The 26757-nt window shown below is 43.0% G+C and overlaps 1 protein-coding gene across 1 annotated transcript in view; it reads right to left on the bottom strand.

Annotated features, from left to right (window-relative positions):
* Positions 1–2298: 2298 nt before the first annotated feature.
* LCP2 (lymphocyte cytosolic protein 2) overlaps positions 2299–26757 on the bottom strand; it is a 44886-nt gene continuing 20427 nt past the window's right edge. The window contains exons 7-20 of the mRNA XM_082650734.1: positions 24500–24698; positions 22242–22339; positions 19785–19854; positions 19600–19683; positions 16764–16789; positions 16628–16647; positions 16428–16535; positions 15027–15078; positions 12010–12131; positions 10472–10521; positions 7090–7184; positions 6406–6483; positions 4705–4860; positions 2299–3141 (exon numbers count right to left, since the gene is read on the bottom strand). Of these exons, the coding sequence (XP_082506860.1) occupies positions 3019–3141; positions 4705–4860; positions 6406–6483; positions 7090–7184; positions 10472–10521; positions 12010–12131; positions 15027–15078; positions 16428–16535; positions 16628–16647; positions 16764–16789; positions 19600–19683; positions 19785–19854; positions 22242–22339; positions 24500–24698 (1281 nt within the window). The 3' untranslated portion in view covers positions 2299–3018. The remainder of the gene's footprint in view (positions 3142–4704; positions 4861–6405; positions 6484–7089; positions 7185–10471; positions 10522–12009; positions 12132–15026; positions 15079–16427; positions 16536–16627; positions 16648–16763; positions 16790–19599; positions 19684–19784; positions 19855–22241; positions 22340–24499; positions 24699–26757) is intronic.

Raw genomic sequence — 26757 nt, forward strand, 5'->3', positions numbered from 1 at the left:
TATTTTATTTATTTGTTGTGAATTTATAACTTTTTATTGTTGAATTAACACATACCTAGGAGAATTGAGTTTACTAATATATTTAATATAATAAAAAACAAAATAAAAATATGTTGAGTTGTAAAGAATCATTTCATGCTCTTGAAGGCTGTTATTTTCTTGTTTTAATGTTTCAAGGAATGGCTAATTTATTTCATTAATGGCAAGAGTATGACATAGGAAATTGGCCATGAGGCACTGCTTATCCTTTACCCTATGCCTGAATTTGGCTTAGGTTGAAAGAGAGTTACTAAATTCTAAATGTATGGTATGACTTTATATTAATCAGATCTCTCCTGGTAGCAAGTGCCAAAAGCAACTCAAGCTAGCTGAAGCATTTATTGGGTCATGTGACTTGGAAGTCCATGGTTGGGATAGATTTCAGGGCCTCCACTAATTCATCAGATGTCTCTATCCTGGTTCCGTTTCTGTACTTGGCCTCATCCTCTCCTATTAAAAGCTGATTTCCTCCATATGCCAGGTAGAAGGGGGTAGAGGTATGGTAGACAACTCCAGGTGTACAGCAGTATCTTTTGGGGATCCCAGAGGAAAGAGATCTTCTCTGTCTCAGTGTTTAACATTCCAGAGAAAGATCCTGATTGGCCCAGCTTTGATTAAGATGGGTCCTGAGCAACTGTGTTTGGTGAGGCTCGTATCATATGCCAGGGTCTGTAGCAAAGGAGAGACCCCACCAAAAGAACAGAGTTGCCATGGCCTGAAGAAGGGGAGAAAGAATGCTAGTCATAAAAACATCAGATACCACTCATTTCAGTCACTGAAGTGGAATAGGCTTTAGTTTTAGGATACCTTTATTCTAAAACTTCCTAATTTCTGTCCCTTTCCACCAACGAAAACTTAAAATAATAAGCGTTTACCTTGTAAACATAATTCACTACTATATAGTTGCTTTGAATTCTACCATGTCCTTCATTTTAGATAATTTTGAACATAAAGTATAAAATACCATGAAGCAAGACACAAGGTCAGCAGAACTTGTAGCGTTTTCTATCCTCGTTACCTAGCACCTAGCTCAGTGCACAGAATAGGCATGACATAAACGCTTGTTGAATATCCTATTGAATAAACAGGTAAATGAATGCAAGATTTTCAGCTCTAGAATTCCTGAGTTCTGGACCCTAATTTGAGAACTTCCAGTTTCTAAGGATGAAGTTTTGTGAAGCATCCTTTTTATCATCATTGATTAAAAGTCTCCACATGCTCATTATCTTAGCAAATCGTGCCAGTGGTCTTTCTATTAGCTCATGAAAGTGAAGATGCAAGATATTCTTTGTGACTCAGAAAACTCCTAGGTTAAACAGAGAAGCCAAATATTTTTGTTAATAAAAGTTTTGGGGACTTCCCTGGTGGCGCACTGGTTAAGAATCCACCTGCCAACGCAGAGGACACGGGTTCAAGCCCTGGTCCGGGAAGATCCCACATGCCGCGGAGCAACTAAGCCAGTGCGCCATAACTACTGAGCCTGTGCTCTAGAGCCTGCGGGCCACAACTACTGAGCCCGCGTGCCACAACTACTGAAGCCTGTGTGACACAACTACTGAAGCCCGCATGCCTAGAGCCCATGCTTCACAACAAGCGAAGCCACTGCAATGAGAAGCCCGCACACCGCAACAAAGAGAAGCCCCCACTCACCGCAACTAGAGGAAGCCCGCGCGCGGCAACTTAGACCCAACACAGCCAAAAATAAGTAAATAAATAAATTATTTTTTAAAAAAGTTTTGGAATAACAACGAAGGCCTCAAAGGGGAAAACTTAACTAAATGCGAGGTTTTCATTTTGTGAAATGCCTACTACTTTTTGTTAAATGAGATATGTAGGTTGAAGGAAAGAAGTGAATTGCTTTGAAGAATTTATAAAGCCTTTTGGGGAAGGGTGAAGAGAGGGCTTTATGACAGTTGTCAGGGGGATAAAAATAGAAAAAAAGTAATTGGAAAGTCTGATCAAATTTTTCCGTGTATATATACATTGCTTTTTCATCTTCCCAGGAAGACTTTGGTAAAAATCTACATCACTTGATGATGCTTTTGGAGTTGGGTAGGGGTGGAGGAGGTAGGGTGTGGGTGTCGGTTGTGATGAAATTAAATCCGGGTGTATATGACACCAAAGCCTCATCTCTAAATTTAAAATGTTTTCTTTTGGTATTTGTCGCTTAAATTTGCTTTAAAACAGAAAAATAATAGTGTGAATGAAATAAAGTCAACAAAGTTGTTTTAGGAACCGAAAAGTGAAGCAAAAGGTAAATTAATTTTAATTCCAGGAAGTTATCCCAACTGCATTTATCTTTTTCATTAAAAAAGTATACAAAAATCCCCCCAGCAAAAACACCAAATAAGTATGAAACACTTTTGAAGCCTCTTAAATTATTGCTCTTGAGAAATTAAATTTTAGTAATTTTCAAATTATACATATAAAACTGATGATTGCTTTGAATGGTAAAGGATTGGCTATTTAAAAAATCAGTTTTACGTGTTACCAAAAACTATTACCGAAACTTACCCCAAATTGTTTCTGTAGGTATGTAAACCACTGTACGTGGAAATGGGTGTTCAAATACACATCTTTTTAAAATGAATTATTACAGTGCACTACTAGACTTCAAGTGTGAACATTATTTCAGTGTTTCGAAACTTACCCCAAATTGTTTCTGTAGGTATGTAAACCACTGTACGTGGAAATGGGTGTTCAAATACACATCTTTTTAAAATGAATTATTACAGTGCACTACTAGACTTCAAGTGTGAACATTATTACTCATGCACTTTGCAAATATTGAAGAAGAATAAATTATGGGATCTTTGACAGTCTTCATTTCAAACACTTTCTTAAGGGAAAGGACGAAACCTTTGTGTTCGTGTTGAGGGGTTCAAATTACCCCTGAGTGTTTGACGGTTCACCAAGATTGATTGATCTTCCCAGGCTGGGACAGAGGCAGGAGGAAGGTTCATTTGCTTGGCTAACTTGCTAGGGATAACCTGCAGAATACGTTAATGTGCACTGGTATCTGGAACCTCGGTTCTTCCCATCAATGAGCAGAAGTGGCATTTTCCTGAAGTAGTCGATAATATCTGACACAGACAGAAAGTCCTGAAAGATTCAAAATAGGGAGATAAATCAACTTTGGAATAGGTAGTGTGAATTTCACTCTCAGTTTTTTTTATCTGCATAATATCCTACCTCTTGAAGTATGAGGATTATGGGAAAAAAACATGTAAAATTTGGCAAATATTTTAATGATTTCTGCTATAGAACATTGAAAAAAATAATTCCTCACCAATATCTAGCAAACCTTGGATAAAAGACAAATATGTATTTAGGTATATATATTTTTAACCGCATATAGGAAATTATATATATTATAGAGATAGAGAGAGGGAGACAGGGAGACAGGGAGAGTCTAATTATGATAGCCTTACCTTAGGATCATTCTATCTGTGGTTTGGTTTTGGTTTTTGTATCCCTACTTTACTCTAAATCACGAACAACGTTAGGAGGTATAAGGAATCAGGAAGTCAGACAGCATTGCCGGTGTCTGAAGATGCATAATAGTTCCTTTGTGATCTCTGCCGTGTCCCCACTGCCACCTCCACACTCACTTGCTCTGTAGCAAGTCTTTGCATTCATTACCTGGATCACCCTATCCCTGATGGTCAGACTGGGAAACCCCCATCCATCCATCTAGATATGGGTCAGAGGTCACTTGGTACCCCAGACAGAGTTATGCACTTCCTCCAAGACTACTCTGCTAGGTGCCTCCCTCCAGGGCAACTGCAATGAGTGGTTTGTATTTGTGTGTTTCCACACTAGACCAGTAGAAGTCCTGGAGGGCAGACATCTGTGCTTTTATAGGACCTATGCAGCTCTACCCATGCTGAACCAGTGATTCAAACATGTGACCAAAATCATGTGGGTTTTTTTTTTTCTACTGGTTTACATTACCATAACTTAAAAATATTTGGAGTGAAGTGGAAGTTATGGGTATGTTGTTTCTCATTCTGGAAATGTTTGATTCAGCTGATCCTCCTCCTGGAAATTTGAACTTAAAGAACATGTTTGGGACATTCAGTTTAGCTATAGTTTCCTTTGCAAAAAGCAGCCGGGAAAGGTTTCCTTCACACCAGTTGTGATAACTACCCCAAAAGTGACTAGCATAAACCTTGGAAAAATAGAGGAAAATGTCTTTGGCAATCTGGCCACCTTCATTGGCCTTACTTCCATTTTTCGTAAGCAGTGACCCAAGTCATTTTTCCAGATGTCCATTTAAGACACAGCCCTATAAATACACTGTAATCTTATGTTAAAATTATTAAGTCACAGGGGTGACTTAATTCACCTCTGTGTCACAGAAGGGACTTGCCTTTGGCCATCTAACTGGATTTTTAAAAATTTAAATGCTAACATACATATATTTTTTAAGTTACACATGTGATTTTAGACTATTTGGAATAAAAGATATAAGTAGCAGAGGTAGATACTGTTACCATTTTATTTCCTTCCAGTAAATGAAGGGCTTCACCAATGTGACTTAACTCTAAAGTTGCCAGGTAGTATGGACCCCAGAAGAATGCTACAGCAAGGTTCCATGTAGGTAGGTATGCAGAGAGGCATAAATAGAGAACTGGGGGAAATTTTACAACTAGAAGTCCTTACCTCTTTCCCTCGGAGTCCAGTTCCCAACAAGTAAACTTGGCTTTCCTCCTGATAACGGATCTGGATGTTGTAAACTTTCTCTTTGTACAACACCATGAGGACGTATGGATTGGTTATTGTTTTTCTAGAGCTGTCTCTAACCAGGAAAGTGCCATCCTAAAAGGATAAATTCTTGTTATTATGGGAGCAGCAAAAGTCAATACTCCTGTTGCCCGTGAGAGCAGTAGACAAGCCTCTAGGGATCTGGGAACCTACCAGTTGACAATTCAGTGAACATTTAGTTCCCCAAACAGCTGCAGTCCCATGTGGCATGGATTTCTTGGTTGTCAAGAAAGAGGCAGCAGAGATTATGTTAGAGAAATTTCCAAATTTCAAAGAGACCTCTTTGAAGTCTCTTGATGAAAAAGGAATCTCTTTTTCAGTAATAAAACAAATGACAGATGGTTGAGTGGATAAAGGGCCAGCAAAATAAGGACTTTATTGGTTAACTAAAGATATATCTTCCTACTGCTGAGAGCTATTTCCCTAACTCTTTCTTTCCACGGTCAAAGTCAGAAAACACCCAAATTCCTAAGAAATTTACCCATTTTAAAACCTCATGGTATCCAGGAACAGTGTTTCATCATCAAACACCTGAACAAAATCCAGTGTGGACCATCTGTGTTCTTATCTCCCTTTTTCTTCTGATATTTACCAAAATAGTATTGTGATTTGTCCTATACTTTAAAATTTCATTCCATAAATTATCTACATAATATTAATACTATAAAGACCTAATATTAAAATAAAATGAATTAGGAAGGACTCATTTAAATTACTCCCTCCTCTGTATATTGAATCAGGATGGTTCTAAATAGTCATCCATCTGCAATAATGGCTTTCCTTTGTTCTTTTTATTCCAGGTTGATTGAGTAAATTCTAGTGGGAACATCTCTGTTGAACAAATATACGTGTGGACCAGCGATTCATAGCCCTGGCTTCACTTTAGAATTTCAAGTTTTGGAGACTTCCAGAGCCCACACAGCACCCCTGACTAATTAAATCAGAATCTCTCCAAGTGAGACCAGAATCAGAATTTTTTAAGGCTCCCCAGGTGATTTCAATGTGCAGCCAAGCTTGAGAACTACTGTTGCAGTCTTGAGATGTGAAAGGTGTGAAAGAGGAAGGATCTTTGCTTTCCTGTCTCTGATATATAGATTTAAGGTTAATGTTCAGCACTGGAAGACAGGAAATCTGGTTTAAGATCTTTCATATTAAATGACAGCTAGAAATTTCTAGGGGAAAGGACAAAAAATTGCTGTTGTCTCTCTCAATACGGGTCCCTTCACATTCATGTAGATGGCAACTGTGTATCAAGAGGAAGATGGAACCGATAAGACATTGGAAATTTGGGGGAAAGAGAGTCTCTTTTTGATGCTGTGTGATTCCTGTGAAAAGATGGACCATTTTAGTTAATAAAATCTCCTAAGATTCTGCCAGCCAAATGACTACCTTAATTTAGATTTTTTTCCCAGGGTCCTAAGAGTCTGGTAGGACACGGGTAGGTGGAAAGCTGGCACTAATTGGCCCCCTTGGTATAACAGCATGAATGGCACCCAGCAGAATTCCTAGCCCATAATTGGTACTCGGTAAAAGTCAGTTCCATTTCTTTTCTTCCATTAATATTTATAACTACTTAAAAAATAAACTTTAGCACAGTACCTGGTTTATCTTTCTAAGAGCCGCTTCTGCCTCTATTCGAGTAATATACGAAACGTACCAGTCCTCATTTAATGAATTCTGAAAATGTAAATTTTTAAAAACGGTATAAATTTTGCAGTTACATATGTAAGTGAAAAGAAAGGCCTCCAAGTAATCATTACCGTAAATCACCACCTCAGTTCCATGAAGTTTGAAGCATTTATTTTAATTTGAATATAGAATCATTCAGGTGAGGATAAACAGAAGATATTTTGTGTGAACTGCTTTTTTTCATGACACTAGTTGCAAAGGTAGCAGTGAATAAGCATTTCATATATAATGAAGCCTCTAATCAGGAACGATATAAATGTAATAATTTCTTCAGTGTAGTATAATAATATATTTAATGAAAAAAACTAGGTTAACGAGCAGTTAAGTGACTTATGCAATGTCATAAACCAAGAAACAGATGAAAAACAGGATTATTTTTCTCACTGTTTAATGCAAAACATGCATTTGCCATTGGAAGAGGAACACCAAGGGAAAAAGAACATATTATTTTTCATCTGAGTCCTCCTCTTGATTTTTTTCGCTAAAAAAATTAAGACTAATAGGAGATAAAAGAACAAGAGAGTATTCAATGGGAGTTTCTGATGATTCATTTCCTGGGGTGGAAAGAAAGTAGGAACATATGCTTTATCTTACCTCTCCTTCCGAAGGCGATGGCAGCTGAGGTTTGGTCGGGGCTGGCGAGGGAAAGCTCCTGCCTTCACCTCTGGGAGGTGGCCTGTTGCTAGGGCCTTCAAAAGTAGAGCATTCTGAAAGTTCATTTACTTTAAGCAATTTTTCACTTGTCATAACACATTCCCCCCCCCCCCCCGCAAAATGCCCTTGCAGTTATTCCCAGCAGTTAACGTTTCAAGAAACCACAGCTTCAAATATAATTTTCAGGACTTCCCTGGCAGTCCAGTGGTTAAGACTCCGTGCTCCCAATGCAGGGGGCACGGGTTCAATCCCTGGTTGGGATCCTGCATAATGCAAAAAAAAAAAAAAATGTCACTTGTTCGAAACCACAGGGCTGTTCTGTAGCCAGGCCAGTGAAATTCTGAGACACTACCACACATTTGAGTGATTGCTTCATTGTGCACGTTACATATACACCACCCATGGGATGACAATGCGGTGATAAAATAATTATGTTCTCATTGTTTTCACAAAAAGAAATTTGTTACCCAAGAGGAGGTGAAGTTACCTTCAGAATAGTTTTAGCTTTTAGAACCAGAGTTTACTATCTGCTGTTCTTTACCAAATTTTCTACAGAGGTAGAAAGGTTCAACTTCCATAGAAAGCCCCGCCAACTATCTGATCAATCAGGAAGTCTGTATTGGGTTCTATAAATCACCCAGCACTTGTGCTTTGCCTTTTCTAACACCTTTTTTTCTTGTTGACAGTTCCCTGAAACTTTCCAAGAGAATGTGTTTCAGGAAAGGTTTGATTTTGTTGATTTATAATCGCCAAGGCTGTCTCCTGTGTGCCAGAACAGCTGTTAAAGCCTGGGAAATTCTGTGAGTTGAGTGTTCTCTTAATAATTCATGCGTCATTCATTTGTTCATTCAACAGACATTTAGTCAGCACTACTCTGTCCAGGCCCTGAGTAAGGCACCTGTGTATGCTACCTTTCATTCTCACAGCAACCCCACAAGGTGGGTATTATCTTCTTTTTTGAATATCAGGAAACAAAGGCTCAGCGAGTCTAAATAAAGCATGTGCTCTTAGTGGCAGCGCCAGGACTTGAACTTTACTGTGCATAAATGAGAAGTCCAGGGGGACCCAGTATCACCCAGGCTCAGGAATATGCATTTAACGAGCACTCCAGGTGGTTCTGCACCAGGGCTGTTACTCCATCTACAATACACCACGAGGGGCAAACTGCCTGCCCCTGGGCCACTGAGAGAGGAGAGTTACTTGGGAAGAACCAGAGTCTTCCCAGCCATGTCACCTGGATTACTTGAGATGAGGTTCCCTGTTTCTAAAGAAGCAGATCAGGCTAGCCTGAGCTGCTGATCTTCCTTCTAAAGGCTCCAGACTTTCCCCATGCCCACCTTTGCAGTCCAACACGGCAGGCACTTTTATAAGGTTTGTTGAATGAATGAAATCTAGCTATATGGGAGAGCAGTGTAATCAAGGCTTACAGTGCATGGCTGTTTTAGAGTTGAGGAATTCTTCTCTCTCTGCTTCTGCAGCTGCAGGCTAGCACTACAAAGCCATTATTCATGACAGACAATATACTACTTTTCATTGCAGTCACCCACCACCCTTCACATCTAGATCCTCAAGGGTTTTGGACAATATACAGCACATCCTTTATCTTCCTGACCTTGGGACAGCCAGTGGAGGATTAGACTGAGGACCAGGTGTCCTGGTACTCTTAGGAGAAAAGGGTTCAATTTTGATTAAGGTAGTAAAGTAAGCCCTCTGCATCCACAGGTTCCACATCTGTGAATTCAACCAACTGCAGATTGTTTCAGCCAGTGGGTTGGTTGAATCTGTGGATGTGGAGCCTGTGGATGTGAAGGTCTGATGGTGCAATGCCATTTTACAAAAGGACTTGAACATCCTTGGATTTCGTTATCTGTGGGGTCCTGAAACCAATCCCCCTCCCATATTAGAGGGATGACTCTATTCCAAAAAAATTAACCAACTGTTTATATTAATAATGCCCATCACCAACTCATAGAAGTCTGTGGAATTCACTTTGTGAGATACTGCTATAAGTGAAGTGTCTCAGATGCCTGCAGGGGCCAGGCAAGGAACACAACGTAGGTTCACAAAATAATGAGTTGTGGACACTGGAAAATTGAGGGGTGTGTGTGGAGGAACTGTGGAAGCCATATAGTGAATATGGACACTATATCCTCAAATGCTTAGGAAACATTGAAAACGTAGTGGATTTCATTGGTGTCAGCAGTAGGGTCTCACACATACATGGGATGATGTACCCAGCTGAACGTAATAGATGTGCTCCTGAAAAAAGTTCTACCCTTGAGTTATCATTTAAACTTACTAAAGTAGTTTTCTATTTATAACACATACGGTACTGGTGTTCCTGTATGTGTGCCATGAGTGCCAAAAAAAAGAAGAGTGTTTTGTTTTTTCCTCACAGGACTTTTAAAAGTCTTAAGTCAACCTTTAAAAATTGGGTAATTTCACATTAAAAGCCATATTTCCAGTTTTTCTTGAAAAAAAATCAGAAAATCTGGTAACACGAGGTGAGTTTCCTAGCATGAGAAAAAAATCTGTTTACTAGAGTTGGGTGACTTTCCATAGTCATTTGTCAGTCATTCAACAAATATTTTTAAAGTGCCTACCATGTGCTAGTTACTTGCAAGTCTTTAAGGATAAAAAATAAACACAGTCTAGTCCTACCTTTTAGGTCTTTGCTTCTACTCAGAGCGGTCCATGGACCAGCAATACCAGCATCGCACAGGAACTCGCTAGAAATGCAGAACCTCGGGTCCCATCCAAGACCCACTGAACTAGAATCTGCATTTTAACACAACTCCCAGGTGATCTGTATGTATTTTAAAGTCTGAGGACACTCTCAGCAAATACTTATCATGGACACCAGAGGAGGTATTACTGAAAATGCAGGTCCTCACCCAGACTTACTGTATCAGAATCTTGGGGCCTGGGGTCTCTTAAACTGTATTTTAAAGTTGTTCCTCAGCTAGCAACTCCAGGTTAGATTCATTATAGAAACCAAAACTACAGAGAAAGCCAGCACTGTCCTAAGCACCATATAAAAACAGCAGGGAGGAAAAGCTCTGTGTGGGAAGATGAATGCCAAGGCTGCCTTCCTGAGGAAGAGTGTGTGTGTGTGTGTACGTGTGTCTGTGGTGTTCTGTGTAGTATCCTATCACTCCAACAGCCTCTGGCACACTGCAGAAACTGAGTTAAGGGCTGAATGAGGAAGTCAGATACTTTTAGGAAACAACAAAACCGTTGCCAAAAGGCTTTGGGACAGGTTGGCCGTCCAGTCATGATGGCATATTGGCGGGAGTAGACCACTAGAGCCCGGAGTACAAACCTTGAGAGAAGTATGGCGGCAGGGAGGCACTCTGCGAAAAACCACTGTTGCTGTGAAGACAGAAAAAGAACGGATTTTATGTTGGGTTAGGTTTAAGGGGCCAGAGGGGGAGCCTGGACTGGGGAAATGCTGCTTCTTTTGCTATTACTTCCCACTCCCTCCCTGAAACCACGGAAGCAGGGCAAAGAGAAGGAACTTGTTGGACATACTTCACTGCTGTCCCAAGATGGACCATCTCAAAGTCTAACAAGCTTCTCAAGCCAAAGAGCAAAAGCAACCAAAGAACTGTGTAAAGGGCTTTAAAAGCTACTTTAAAAAGTCAGCTGCAGTTTGAGGACTTTGAGTTTGCAGCATGACAGAAGTCCTCTGGGGAGAGGACTTCTCTTTCAGTTAGGAAAATATATTAAATGGGCGTGTTGTTTGGGAGTGGTGCATCCCCAGGGCCTAGGGGTTTATAAGGAGAGGGTAGGGAGGTGAGAAACACAGAGAGGGCTCGGTGGTGCTGCAGCTGACAGAAGCAGCATCTCTGGGGGCTGGGGTGGTGCTGACGAGGGCCTGAGGGAGGCCCCGAAATGCTGTCTGCTCCACGCTGAGCGGCAATTTCCCTAGCCTTTAGCCCAAACCTTCTGTAAAAGTCTGCTCTGCTCAGAAATCTCGTGTGAGTGTTATCTTGTAAGAATGAAGGGTAGGGCTGGGGCCCCAGGTGGGATGAGGTGGCATGAGAAAATGGCAGACATGGCAGAAGAAGGAAAACAGCTGGAAGAATGAGAGGAAGCAGCAGAAAATCAGAGCAAGAGGCACCCAGGGAAAACGAAAAAAATTGAGAATCCTTCCAGATATCTGGCAGGGGTGGAGGGGTCTTGCTGGTGGGTGAGTTTTCTCCCATCATTAGGGTGGGGACTGAGCCTCTCCCTTTGGGTAGTGAAGGAGAAGATGAGCCCAAAGTGCTGGTGGATGAACCCTCGAGGGCACTACAAGGCAGCCCGACGGCTTATTTATGAGACACGACCTGAGTCTTCCTCCTGTCCGTGCCTCTGCCTCTGACAGCCTGCCTAATCATGGACCCTGAGAAACACTCTTGCAACTGAGAAAACAGACCTGCTGGGGACAGAGCCTGTGCAGTGAATTCTCCCCACCTGCTAGGTACAAGGTGCGTTTTCTCAGTCTTCCCATCCAAGGTGCAGGGTGAATCCAACTAATTAAATCAATTGGGTTTCTTGAGTGTTTGTTTCTTTGTTTTAGCTCACAGAGTGAAAACATTCCCTATTTCCCACCAAAGAGTCCATTCTGTCTGGGGCCATGACAGGGCGGTCAATTCTGTATCCCTCTGACCCCCAAGCACAGAGACTCAGAGGACAGCAGTGAGTTAACATATGCAATTCTTTATGCTCAGCTTGGTTTTGTTTCTTAAGACCCAAGATGTTCTGACCCTATGACCAGCGGCTCATTTCTTTCTTTCTCAACCCACCCGACATTCTCTCAGTATCAGTGGCCCCAGACGTAATGCTAGGTTAGAACTGAATGACGTCAGCACAAACCTTTCTGAGAAGGCTCCGGGCAGGTGAGCTGATGGGACGGAGTGCTTGGGCGATGGCTTAGTAGATCTTGAAGGGAAGGTGTTGGAACTCATGGGGAGCAGTGCTGGCTGGGGCAGAGATCTCTGATGTACTTCGGGGGAAAAGGAAAAAGAAAGCAGATTGTCAGGATCCAAGTGTCACAGGAACATCCCAGCACTGCTCCCCAGTTAGAAATAGCTAGTCTAAAGGGAGATACAAAAATCCAAAAGATCAAATGTCATTAGGAAGTGGTAGGTCGGAAGCCCACCCCCCAAGGTTTTTCTAGATGATTTATCGCCTTAGAATGCAGTTTCAAATGCTGCCATTCTATATAATTCTCCATAACACACATTTATTTTATGTTTTTTTTCATTTTTGAAATGTTAACTTGGCAGAAAATTGTCAGTTGGAAACCATATGAATTTCAGAAAAGATTCACAAGTTTTGTTTTATGAAAGCCAAATTTTATGCTATGTCATTCATCTGCAGTTAGTGATCCTTTAGCCACATGTGTTAGAGAGCATAAATACTAGAATGTTTTCTATCAAACTGTACATGCAATTTTCAATTTTGCTGTACTAGTAATCTGCCCTGTTATGCATGAACTTAACAGTTCTCTTTGGTAACCCAGCCGAATAACTCCATTTTATTATAACTATGCAGTATACCAACTGACATACATCTACTTAATACTAATTTTACAATTATACTGGATACTATAGAGTTTCTGTACTAAATAATTCCATCTGAATGCCTGAGCAGAAAAATGAAGGAACGGGTTATAAGTTGTAAGAAAGCCTTTCTGAACATACCATCATCTTCATCCTGGTAAGGGGAAGAAAAAAAAAGACATTAATCTATCATCAAAACACAATTTCTCAAAGAGTAACTATATTTCTGTATTTCTCAATCATAGAAATGTCTCTGTTTTCTTTCTTTAGCAGTTGTGTGTCTCCATAATAAAGATACTGTGGAGAACAGTAAAACTTGCTAAATAATTTATGATTTCTTAATACAAACGATCATTTAAAGACACTCCAATCTGAGACACTCTTTATATAGTTAACATAAAATAGCTTCTGAGGTGTCTAAAAGGACCCAAAGATACACTAATAATGATGATATCTACTATGTGCCCCAAAGACTCATATACAATATTTCATCCCGTTCTTCAAGCAACCCTTCGAGAATTTAACATTCTCACTTTACAAATGGAAACATGCTACCCAAGAGGGATTCCTAACTCGCCAAGAGTTACAGAAATTGATTCAAACCTAATCTGCCTGACCCAAAGCTTAACCTTCTTCTGCAATGGCCGCTCCTCTTAAAAGCAATGCAACCTTACTGATTCGTAAATAGCTTCCAAGGTGTGTACGCTCGGTTCAGCACATTTATCTTTAGGACAACCTTCTGATATAGATAAGGGAGGGGCTCTTTGCTCTACTCCTCAGAAAGGAAATGATGTTCAGAGAGGCAAGAATGACTTGTAGACTTGTTGACTAGTAGACCAAAATTGCCAACTTGGACTTGTTTTGCTAGGCTAGCAACAGTGGTGGTGAAAGAGCACCTTCGTCAAGTGTTGTTGTGAGGATCAAATTAGTTACTACTTGTGCCTGGTATATGTGGAGTGCTCAATAAAGTTTGCTGTCCCTAGTCCTACCACTGAGATGAGGCAAGAAGGATCAGAGCCAGAATCACTCATCCCAGTTGGCCAACTGGGAAGGAGTCCCAGCAAAGGGCTGCGTAGATAAATACACATGGACTCAGGGAATCCCCAGAATGAAATTGGTGTTTGACACTTCTGCAACCGTGTTTCCTCTGGTCCAAAACATAAGACTTCTGGATTCTCATGACAACAGGTGTCAGTCCTTCCAGAGACAGGGAACCTCAGGAATGTGACGTTACCCTCATTTTCAACCTTATCTCCTCTTTGTCCCTATGGCTCTGCAGCCAGACTGCTGTCCTCACCGTCCCCACAGGCTCCACGGGCATCGCCACTCACCTGCCTTTGCTGAGGATATTCCTGAGGCTGGAACGCACTGAGCTTTCTCTTGGGGTGTCTATCCTGTGTCCTTCCCATCATTCAATGGCCACATCTCTAAACGTCACCCTTGTCTCCTCAACCCCCATATATCACTTTCTTCCCTTCGCCTCTGTAGCTCGTTCTGTGATCATATGCTCCTTAGCATGTGGTCCGTGGGTTTGCCTGTCTCCATCATATCTTAGCACAGCATCCAGCACAGAGCTATGAAACACCAGGCACCTGTGGGCTGAGCCCTTGAACATGGCAGGGGTGTGATGGCCTTCAGACAGCTTACAGTATCGAGGAAATCAGACAGACCTGGATTTCGATCCTGGCTATTGACTAGCTGTGCAACTTACAGTGAGTATCTTACTCCTCTAAGCTTCCATTTCCTCTTAGTGAAAGAGAAACAGTGACTCCTCACAGGGACATTAAATGCAAAGCATATGTAAAGCTGGGATGACCAACTGTCCTGGTCCTTGTTTGCCTGAAAGTGATGGGGTTCCTGGGACGTGAGACTTTCATTGCTAAAACTGGGCAAGTCCCAGGCAAACGGCTTGTCAAAAGTAGCTAGGTTGGTAACATGTACATAGTAGGCACTCAATAAATGCTGTTTCCCCTCTTTCTTAGGCCATGGAGGTATTAAAGGGGAAAACAGAGGCCTAGGAAACTTCGCTGTGAGGCCCAGACTCTCCCTTTATTCTCCCTTCTACCTACTGCCCCTTCATCTTGCTAATTACCACCTGGTAATAGGGCTGAGACTAACGCATCCTCCCTAGGAACCTTCAGAGGGATAGGAGTTAAGCAATGCAGCACGGTGGGCAGGAGGGGAAGATGGAGGCCCCACCGGGCCGCGGTATTCAGGAGCCTACTGTGTGCAGGCCTGGCTCCCAGTGCTGGATTGCAATGAAGGCAGAGCAGAGGTAGCCTCGACCTCCTCAGAGCCTATAGCGGTTTCCCTGTGCCAAGCATTCACCACGTGACATTGAGTACTTACATTCTCTCTTCTGTCTGATCCCCATCCATGCCTGAAATGAATCAGGGCAAAGGAAAAGAACTGAGTATAAAGACTTTCAAAGAATATAGATAGTTTCACTTAATCTAATAACGAGAAATCAAAGCCATGAGCCGTGGTAAAATGGGAAGCAAAATCCCCGGCAGGGAAGCAAGGGAGAGGGAGGTTCGGTGACTCAATGTTCTGTCATCACTGTGAGCTGAGCTAGACAACCTTTATTCTGCGTAGCTACTGCTGTCAATCATTACATTAAAGAAAAAAATGTTTAATCAACAAACTAACTCTTAGGAGCTATTAAATTTCACTGAGTAGATGTTTCTCCAAGCAAATAAAAACATTTTAGGAAACATTCTCCTTTGCCGATATTTTAAAACAGCCATCGTGGGGCTCACCCTTCGTGTGAAGTGAAGATAATTGGGAAATGCTGCTGCTTCGGGATTTTTCCCTGATGCACCAGCTGGTCAAACAGATTTGATGACAGCGGCCTGAGAGCTGTGGTGGGCACAGCTGCCTGGGCCCGCTTCATGTTCTCCTTAGAGAGAGGGACACGAGGAGGACGATGTGTTGGATGCCTCCTGTCGGATGCCTCACGTCATCGCATCCTGTTTCTTGGAAACTTTGATATTTTGTTCATTATGATATTCTTGACATTCATTTTGACTTTTTAGAATAGTCCATTAAAATATTAACTCAGTTACGGAGGTTTTATTGATGCACCCTGAGCCTGGCCCTGATTTAGTCCTCACACTGACCAAGCAAGGGCCATAGTTATGAATCCTGATTGCACAGGTGAGGTCAACGGAAGCTTTGCTTTTGTCTTTAGTAAGGAGCAGAGTTGGGCCCGACCCCAGATATGTTTGTGCCATTGGCTAACTAGGCCCCAAAAGACTGTAAAGTTAGAAATATTAGAACTGACTTTGGTATTCTGTCACCATAAAACGTGGTTGAGCAGTGAGGAAGACACTAACAGTGACCTAACACTTCCCACAGTGATTTCCTCCCCGCTGCCTATATGGAAATACAGAATGGTAGGTATAGTTCCTACACCTTGTGATGGAAGGAAAATGCAACCAAAAATCTGACTGGTTGAGAAGTTCTCCACAAATGGCAGTCATTCTTGTGCTCCTAAGGAAGCATCTCTCTACGTCTCTCTGTGCTAGATTGCCACGTCCTTCCAAGTGACCCAGGCACTCTACATCCAACCTGAGAAGCCTGAACACTCCTCAAGCCCCAGCAGCAAAATGAGCCCACTCCCACCCGGGAGCACCATGGCCTTTGGTCCCTACGCAGAGCTATTTCTACGAGGCAGGAGTTCACATCACCCCCTCTGCACGACAAGCTCAAGCAACAGAAGACAATTACTTTGGCACAGGTGGCTTCTTCCCTGGCAGGGGGCTGCTTCTGTCATGCCTTTCCATGGCTGGTGGCAACGGGTGCTTTTGTATCTTGGGTAAATGCTCCCCGAGAGGCCTGCAGAGTTGAGAGAAAGGATGTGTGGGAAACAAACCAGAGTCTTACAACACGTGCCACGTACCCTCACGCAGGTGCCCAGAACCACTCACCTTCCCGCTGGGGCAGAGAGCTACAAGGCAGGAAAGAAGATGTGTGAGTGTCCTCAGCACTTTCCACAGGATAAAGACAAGGTACAAAACAGAACAAAAACGAAAACAAACGAAACAAAACAAGGAGAAAGCTTACCTTGTCAGAAATCGCTGGTTTTTTTCCTGTAAGTGACAAACAGCAGGTAAGCCTTGAGTTTAAAAACTAAGCATTAAAACATTGTTTGATGAACCTGAATCCAAGCCCCTTGGAGGGCTGCTTGGGTTTTAGCATTGAGGAATCATAGACTTTAGACCTGGAGGTGTCCCTTACAGAGCACCTAATTTTAGAGGCTCAGACAAATTAAATGACTTTGCCCAAGGGTCACACAGTGTTGTGTACATACGAACAGTATTGTGGGTTCTGTGCTGCTTTCCATTTTTTTTTTAATATAACTGATGATGAAAAGGATTAATGCCCTCTTGAGATTTTATGTCTCTTTCATTTGTCCAGAACTTCTTTATACAGCCGAAGTTTATTTTCATATCTGAAATAAACCCATTTGCCATGGAGGGGTTAATTTGCCTTCAGTCCTCTGGTACATTTGCCATTATGTAAGGTATTACACTTAGTTTCTGGAAAATTTTTTAACTTGGGGTACAGGGTTTCAGGAGATTCTCCTGGTGGGCTGCAAATCATTTTGTTTTGGTTTTTGTTTTTCTTTCTTTCTTCCTTCCTTTCCCTTCCTTTTCTTTTCTTTTCTTTTCTTTTCCTCTCTCTCTCTGTCTCCCCCTCTCTCCCTCTCCCTCTCTCTTCCCCTCTCTCTCTTTCTCTCTCTCTCCCCCTCTCCCCTTCCTTCCTTTTTTCCTTTTCCTTTTCTCTTGGAACAGATGACATGCAGGCTCCCTGAAGAAATACTTGACATACCTGAGAACTCTGCGTTGCAAAGTTATTCAAATCAATGTATTTTTTTTATTCTGTCTGAAGTTCCCTTGAGTAGATATGCCCTATGCCTTCAATGTAATAAAGGCATTAATTAATTGGATTCAACCAGGTTTAGAAGCAAATCCTGTATGATGTTGAGCAAATTAAAGTCTTTGAGTTTCAATTTCCTCACCTGTAAAATGGGAATTATAGGTTTGCTATAAGAATTATAGTTTAAAACTGCATAGATTTGCTCTAAGGATCAGGTGACAATTTATATGCAGGGCCAGGCAATGACCCATGGGTGCTGACAATTGTTAGACAGCTTCTCTTTCTTCCACTCCCTCCAACCCCAGCTCAGTTAACACCCTAGGGTGAATGGTGATACATCCTTCTGGAGTTGCATTTTCGCAACATGATTTGTTCCTTAAAGACTGAATACATCCCTGGTCCATGATAGGCCCTAAGACTCTTGTTCCACTGTTGAAGAGCTCACTGACTAGTGGGAGAGAGTTGGGTGGTATAAAAAATGTTCCTTATTTATAAAATTTTGGTTTGAGGTGGAAACCCTACTTCAGAGGGGTACCCAGAAAACTTAAATTTATATCATTAGATATCATGATATAAATTGTATCATTATAATGAATAGGTTTTCTTTTAAAAACATCTGCTGATTTATGCATATTCCCTGGGCATGTTAGGAGTCTCCCGATAAGAGTCTCAGCATTGTAAGAGGTTAATTCTCCCAAAACATCACGGATAAGGGAGTAATTCAAAGGTAGAGCTGGTACTGTCAGGAAAAGGTGTCTTTAATCCAACTCAGCATTATGTGGTGGAAAAGGGCACCCACTGTGAAGTCAGAAACACTTGGGTTCAAATCCTGCATTCCCTAATTATGCAAATTTGAGAAATTTACTCAACCTCTCTGAATCTCAGCTTTATCATCTGCAAAGTGAGGATGAGAATACTCCCTCTTTGTTGGGCTTGGGTGAGGACTAGAGATAATGTAGAGGTAACTCTCCATATCCATGGGTTCCACACCCATGAATCAACCAACCTCAGATCAACAATATTTGGAAAAATAATTCCAGAAAGTTCTAAAAAAGCAACACTTGAATGTGCCATGCACTGGCAACTATGTACATGTATTTATGTTGCATTTACAGCTATTTACTTAGCATTTATATTGTATTAGGTATTATAAGTACTCTAGAGATGATCTAAAGTCCACGGGAGGATGTACATAAGTTATATGCAAATACTACACCATTTTATATAAGAGACTTGAGTATCCCTGGATTTTGATATCCACAGGGATCCTGGATCCAGGGATCCCCCCTATGAATACTGAGAGACAACTGTAACTTATTTGTGGTAAGTAAAGCACTTGACCCATAGTAGGTGCTCAATAAATTGTAGCTAAGGTTTAGAATTGGATTAAGATAGCTTTATGTAGAGGGAACTGCAATCCAAGAATACTCTGGGCCAATTCTGCAGGAAAGAACTGTAGTATACCTACAGTTTGGTCAACCACCCATACAACAAAAGACAACTCTGACATTTGAATAGCACCTTAGAGTTTTATAAACTATTTTCTCATTACAGAGCACCCACCTTACAAATAAGGAGACAGCTCTGAAAAAGCAACATCCCTGTGGTCAGTGAGCTGCTAAGTTAGCAGCCAAGGCAGCCGACAACAGCTGTCCCAGGCCTCTTGCCTCTTAGCCCAGGTGCCTCCCCATCCTCCTTCAGGAGGACATGGGATGGTTGTGTGTACACAGATGGCACCCATGGAGAAGCAGGCCCAGCACAGGGCTAAGGACAGGAGCTCCGCATCAGGCTTCTCTGACTCTGGGTTTCCCTCCCGCATCACTTGGTAGCTGAGTAAACTTGGTAAGTTACCTCTTCATGCCTCAGTTTCCTCATCTGTACAATGAGGATGATTCTAATAGCCCCCACTTCATAGGATTGTGGGGATAGTTAAACGAGATGGTCCCTGTGAAAAGCATGCAGTAAGCACTCTATAAATGTTGGCCACTGTTACTATGCAGCAAATATAAAAGATACCAACCTATTGCGAAGGGCTCTCTGTCAAACGGAGCTAAGGAACGATCTAGGGGTGGTTTCGTGCTTCTGTCTATGGAAGGGGCAGGGACTGAAAGGGAAACACTGAAGTCAGTTCAAAGAAGAGAGCAGTCGGCTGGGGCAGGGGTGTGGGTGGACTGGTGGGCAAGAGAGGGCAGCCCCTATACTTACGCTTTGCTGTTTTGTGGTTTCTACTTCTGCTAGGCTCTTCGTGGTTGGGCTGGGGTGGCGGTAGTGGCTGCTTTAAAAGAAATCCATGTATTAGGAAGCATTTCCAACCCATCAGCAAGCCCTGAGGGCTTTATCGCCCTAAATAGGTGTGAAGCTGTTCACTTTCCTCCATCCCCATGTTCCACTCACACGTATACCTGCCCATTTCTCACCTGAACTGAGCTTCCTGTTCCACACACTGTGAGAGTGTTTTCTGCATGTCACTCCCCTGTCAAGCTTTTTAGTTGCTCCTATCACATTAGGAACAAAACTAAAACTCACCACGGCCTGCAAAGCTCTGCCTGAGCTGCCCCCTCTCCACCCGTCCAACATCTTTGTACGCTCCTCTCTCCAGTGCCCACCGGACTCTCACCATAAGTATCTTCCTGCGGTTCCTGCAAAATCTCAGGCTTATGCACTCTTTGGCATCTCTGTACTTGTGTTTTCCTCTGCCTGGGATGTTGTTTTTCCAGCTCTCGCCACAACTGGCTCATCCTGTCCAGGTCAATGTCACCTCTCCACCTACCACCATGTTCCCTGGTCTTCTGTCTCCCTAACCACACGTTACTACTCAAATTACCTTGTTTATACATCTCTATACTTGTTTATCATCCATCTACCCCTAACCCAAATAAAAATTTTATGAAAGCAAGGATCTTATTTGTCTTGTTCACACTCTATTCCCAGCAGCTAGAACACTGCTGGGCACTGCGGCTCAATAAATGTCTGTAGATTGAATGAATGAATTCTGCACCCCAAGAGTGAGGTGAAGCGCTACAGATTTCAAGGGCAAAATGCATGTGTAGATAAATTCAGCTCCATGAGCCCCCTCTGTAATAAAACTGCAAAAGCAGGAGGAAGCCATCTGTTCTTAGATGAAGTGTCCCGACTGTGGTGTGATCTGGATTGTGAACTTTGGGGAAAATATGTCCTCTCCCTCCTCCTAGCCCTGACACTCGGCATTCATCACAGCTGTCAAAGCGCTCTGGTCCTTTGTGAAGAGAGCACATTTGCAACTATTGACTTCTGATCCCGAACTTCTCCGGGCCTCTCTGGATACAAGCCTACCTCGGAGATATCGCGGGTTCGGTTCCAGACCACCGCCATAAAGCAAAAATCAAAAGAAGCCTAGTGATGAGGAAAAATCATAAATTTCTCTACGACAGGACAATCAAACTAAGTCAGAACTGAAACACATATAATATGCCTCCGTTGGTGATGGGCCTTTCCTAATGTGCAATGTGCATTTGTATTATACATTAACCAGACCTCCTCAAGGCAGGAGGATATAAAGAAACTTTGAGAAAAATGGTACCTTTCTTCTGAAACCACCATTGTGACTTTGAAGGTTAGTATTTCTTTCTCATCCTGTCAGGGAGTCACACTGACCTAAAGGCTCACTCTGTAGGTACACCCCTGACCAAAACATCCCTGATGAACTTTGTGTTTAATACTAACCTGTCAATATGATATATGATTCTTTGTCTCAAAAATATATGAAACGGAATCTCTAGCTCCTGACCGGTGGAGCAGTTCTCAGAGCTTCTGAGAGTCTGTCTCCCAGGTTATAATCCTCAGTTTGGCTCAAATAAAATTCTTTTTTTCTTCTTAGTTCGATTGTTAATTGAATTTTCGTTAACACTAGTCACACAAATTTTTTTATTGCCCACTGAATATAAAAGTTACATCTACACTATCCTGAAGTCTATTAAGTGTGCGATAGCATTATGTCTAATAAAACAATGTGCATATCTTACTTTTAAAATATTGCTAAAAAATGCTAACCATCATCTGACACGGCAGAGTTGCCGCAAATCTTCAATTTGTAAAAAATAAATGCAATATCTGTGAAACGCAATAAAGCAAAATGCAATAAAACGAGGTGTGCCTGTTAGTTAAGTAGAACCACGGGATCTGAGACTGTAAGCTTGAAGAAAGAGGAAAGGGAGTTTGCTGCCTCTCTCTCCCTGGGTTCATGGCATTGCACGTTTGGGTCTCAAACCTTTTGTCCGTGGAATTTCAAATGTTGGCCAGCAGGTGGCGCAAGTCTTCTTGCAGGAGGGAAGGCTGGGGACCCAAATACTAGTAGGTGCCATTAGTTTATTTTTCACTTATTTCAAAAGTCAGAAAAAATAGCACAATGAATACCAGAAGGCGACTTTTTATTATACAAATAGCTTATATTGTTTATGGTAAAGAGAAAATACCGATGATAAAAGCATTATGATGTGTATAAAAATCACTAGTATTTCATCCTCCAAAAAGCCCACTGTGAGTACTTGGGAATGCATTTTCCCGACCTACATATAACTTTTTCTTACTGGCTAGAATTGGATAACGATGTCTATAGTTTTTTCTCTCTGCAGAGGAAATCATCGAGTGGACACAAAGTGGCATAACAGAAAGTATGGAGCCTACCGAGTGAGCCCGGCTGCCGGAGGGCAAAGGAAGGATGGCGGCCATCGGCCTCTGCGGGGGCACGGGCGGCTGCTGCACTTTCCCGGAATGGGGCCGGTCTGTGGAAATGCAAAGACATTAAAATGAAAGGAGAAATGCTACATCTAGGCAAGTGTGGGCCACACCCAGGGCTCTCCGGGAACCCATCCAGCGCCGGCTGGGGGCATCTCCATATCGCTGGATCCCACGGACTCCCCCCAGCACCAAGGCCAGCCCCAGCCAGCATGGCAGGGATGTGTCCACACCTGGGTCGTACAGGGTGGGGAGTCCTTGGCCCTTTGCCTTCTCTGTACCTGTCCAGTTTGTCTTACTCTTATACTTCGGAGCAACACTCGCCTTACCTCTGGGGAACAGGTATTCATCAGAGGTTTTGTCGATGAAAGCATGAAAAAAGGCCTCTTAGTCATTAACTCAGCCAGTACCATGAGGGAGTGTTTTCAGACAAAATTGTAAAGAAGTAAACGTGTACAGACACACAAATGCACACATGCATATGTACACACATGCACACGCAGACACACATACACTCAGGCACACCCAGCTGCCTGGGCAAGGTGAAATCCACCGTCATGGCTCTTGAAGATCCTGCTCTAGGTCCCCTTCCTTCCCTCCCCTCACAAATGCTCTGGGTTGTCCTCCCCCCTCCCACTTCCTCCTTTCTTAAAGGGAGGAGCCAGTCACCAACTCCTGTAACCAAACCACAGACTCTTAACAAAACCTCACATTCTTCTGGTCATCACAGAAGTATCCCCGGGCCAGATAGATAGGCTGGCAGTGTTCCATCCCTTTGCCAGGGAAAGAGCAGGCCAGGACTGTGAGGAAGTGACAGCATTCTTACATGTCGTGCCCTGGGTGCCTGTTTTGCCTCACCCTAGCCCCAGTCCTGGGGAAGCAACACTGTTCCACAGAGGATGGGGCTCAGAACCCAGCAAGCCTGGTCTAATCTCATACCAATGCACCCACTCTGGCCATCTGTCAGCTCCTCTGACCTGTCATGCTCCTTTCAGCCTCAGGGCTTTTGCACGGCCATTTCTACTGCTTACAATGCTCTTTCCTTCCCACATCTATGCTCACTTAGCCAACTCCTGTTCACCCTTTAAGTTTCAGATTAAATATCATATCCTCAGGGAAGCAAGTCCAGATCAGGCATATGTCCCAGCCTCATCTCCTGCGCTTGTCTTCCTGAGTATATATCATGGTTTAATTAAGTCATTTTGCGACTCATTTGTTTGATGTTGCCTGGACTATGAATTCTTTAGGGTGAGGCCTGTCTACCGTCTCGTTCATTCTGTATGCTCATAACTGGCACGTATGAGGCACTCAACGACTTAGTTACCTGTTTCTTCTCAGGGTCTACATATGAAACAGGCTTGATAATTGTTGCCTGTATCACGCAGGGTGCTTCAAAACACAAAATGAAATGCCGACAAAGCGTGAAAGGGCTTTAAAATTGCCACGTGTTATACAGCCTAAAGGATTAGTGGTATTAATTTTTGTGATACGGATCATCAACTTTCTAGCTCACTCCTTGATATGCGAGTGTGTATGTGCCTACTTGCTGTTACCACCACTGCTAGAGTGTAAGCCCTGTGAGGCAAGGGCTGTGTCTTCTTTCCGGATGATTTTAAGTTTCAGCATTTAGGATGATGCCTGGCTCATAATAGAAGACCAATAATTTTTGTTGAATGGATGAATGAATAAATGAATGAGGGAGAAAAGGGCTGACAGGAGCAGATAGACAATGAAAATCTTGAATACTGTTTAAAGATTTTAAAGTTATGGCCAAACCACATTCAATATTGTTGTATTTATTCTGACAGTCTGTGTGTAGTGGTGCCCCCTAATCATGAATTGGTCAAAGGTGGGGAGGAACAGGAAAGTCCTCTTGAGTACCAAAGTAACACTCAAAATAAGCTATTACTTCCATATACCCTTCACTGGCAGATCAGTATCATCCACCATCAGCAATGTTTTGTCTGCAATCATAAATATTTGTCCGCAAATCATAAATATTATTGATCCTCACAGCGAACCTATGTGGTCTGTATTGTTATTGTCCTATTTCAAAGATGAGGAAACTGAGGCCCAGAGAGGTGGAGTCACTCGCCCAAAGCCACACAGCAGGTTAGCAGGCATCAGCATGCCAAGCTTTCTGCTCCATGGGCGTTGGCCTCCCATACATCAGTGGGGGCTGGGGGCTGGGCTGCCAGGGCCGTTACCTATGTATATGGAGCCAGGGTTGGAGAAAGGCTTGGCAGGCAGGATGGAGTTCTGCAGAGCCTCCTCGTTGTTGGAGGGTGGCGGCTCATAATCGGCGTCATCTTCCACGAGGGCCTCTTCCTCTTCATTGGGGGACTCATAGTCACCGTCATCCTCCCCATACTGATCATCATCGGGACTTTCATAGTCATCTTCATCCTGCCAACACGGTGATGGGGACAACGCGGTGTGTAGAGGTCCCTTGGCAGTAGGCGTGCCCGCATCTACTCTCTCTCTGCCAAGCCTCACAGGGGTCCTCACTTGGGGGCAGTCAGCACTAGCATGGCCCTCCCACTACACATGAGGAATACTGAGCTCAGGGAGTACAAAATCCCAGGACCAGCAAGATGCAGACGTGGGACCCCCGTCAAGGTCTTCAGACCACTAGGCAAGTGCATTGTTCTCTACATTTTTTTTTTGCATAACAGAGAAAAGCAGAACAAACTGCTTTTGGAGAATACAGGAACAGAGGGATGGGAGAGCCCGCTGCTTTGAGTAAACACGTTTTTTACTCTAGACATTGCCAAGAGGAAGACTAAACATCAGGAGTGTTTGTGATGCCCCTAGTTAATTGTCAGTTCTGTTCTTAGGGTGCCTGTGCTTGAAACTTTCTTCCCTAATGGGGAAACCAGATAACCAAAGCCTGTTAACTAGAAGGCAGGTTAAGTTGTGCCTGAGAGGGGATAGTCAGGGCTGGGCTAGTCCCTTTGCTGAGAGCTGAGCGTATAAAAACGACAGCTTATTATTCGTGACATCTGGCACTGAGTGTGAAGCTGCTGTCTTGGAAGAGACTCTTCCTAAATTTTAAATGACTTGTCGTGTTTTACATAGGCTTCTCTGTGGGTCTCAGGGAAGTTAAGCCCTAGGGGCTGGGTGATTGCCTTTGAAGCAACCCATGAAAGTGGACAGTTACAGTAATGATTTCCCAGGCAGGAGTGGCACCATCAACTGCCAAGCAATGACTAGCTTATCACTCTCAGGTCAAGATCAAGTGGGTCGTAAATGAGCCCAGGGCATTTCTCTAAAGTCGAGGGCAGCGTGGAAAGAAGCGACAGGAGGTTGCAACTTGACGAGGAAAGGTGCACACTGAGAGCCTAGAAATCCTGACAACCTTACTAGGTGGCTTAAGGAAGCCTGTCTAAGGTGCTCAAGTGAAAGATGCATGTGTTGATGTTTTGACTTGCAGAATATGTATATTTCTAATATTGGAAGACGAGGTTGAGTACCTTCCCGAACTCCAAAACAGACTTCGTCCTGCCATCAGTGTTCCAATAACTTGAGAACAGAGGATGGAACCCCTGATGAATGGGAGGGACTTCAGAACCACGGCCTCAGCGCCTCTGCAGCCCATGCCGACTGCCCCCTAGACCTACAGGGGCTCCCTGCAATCTCTCAGCCTGCACATCCCAGCCCTGTGGCTCCTGACTTTCCACTAGGCCTTTACCCCATAAGCCCTTCTCAACAATAGACTTTTCCTCTCTGCTTCTAGAAAAATTATTTTCTCCCAGTGATTTGACTTGAATATTTCTATGTGTGTTTTTGTTCCTAATCATATTCTGCCCTGTGTATGTGTTATCTACGCTAGAAAATGCTCATAGAATTGGGTTCTTCATCTCCACCCACCCCCCAGTGCCCTGTGCAATGCTGGGCACTTCATGGAACCCCAAATGTTGTAGCCAGTGGCTAGTGGAGACTCCCTGTTTACAGAGAAGATGGAGGTGGCTAGCCTCAGGCTGAGCTCACGGGAGGGACTGCATGGCAAGCAGCAGCAAAGATGCAGCTTCTGCCTAAAAATGTAAACATTTGGGGGGAAACTGGCCTATTTTCCCTTTGGAACAAAATTAATCTGTCATATTCCTTTGTTCTCACGTAGAAAGCACAGACTTAGCTAGCACTATTTTTTTTTTTTTTTTTCCCAAATTCAATGCTTTCTTTTACCAGAATCCCATCAGGACAAGGGAGGTTTAGTGCCTGCTTCCTAAAGGCACTAGAGGCAGCCGCTTACCAGAAAGACCCCTGGACGGAGCGTGGGCGACCCGGGTCCTCAGCCTGCCTCTAACTAGACGTGTGACATAAGTCACGTTCTCCAGCGGGCTCAGCTGCTTCATCTGTAAAATGAGCAGACTGGGCTACGAGCCGTAATGGAGTTCTTAGCCTGAGTCTCTGGTTTCAAGCGTGGTGACTACATATGCAGTTTCCTGGGGACAAGGTGTGCAGA

The sequence above is a fragment of the Grampus griseus genome (assembly GCF_964374135.1).
Source record: "Grampus griseus genome assembly, chromosome: 3".
Classification (NCBI taxonomy): Eukaryota; Metazoa; Chordata; class Mammalia; order Artiodactyla; family Delphinidae; genus Grampus; species Grampus griseus.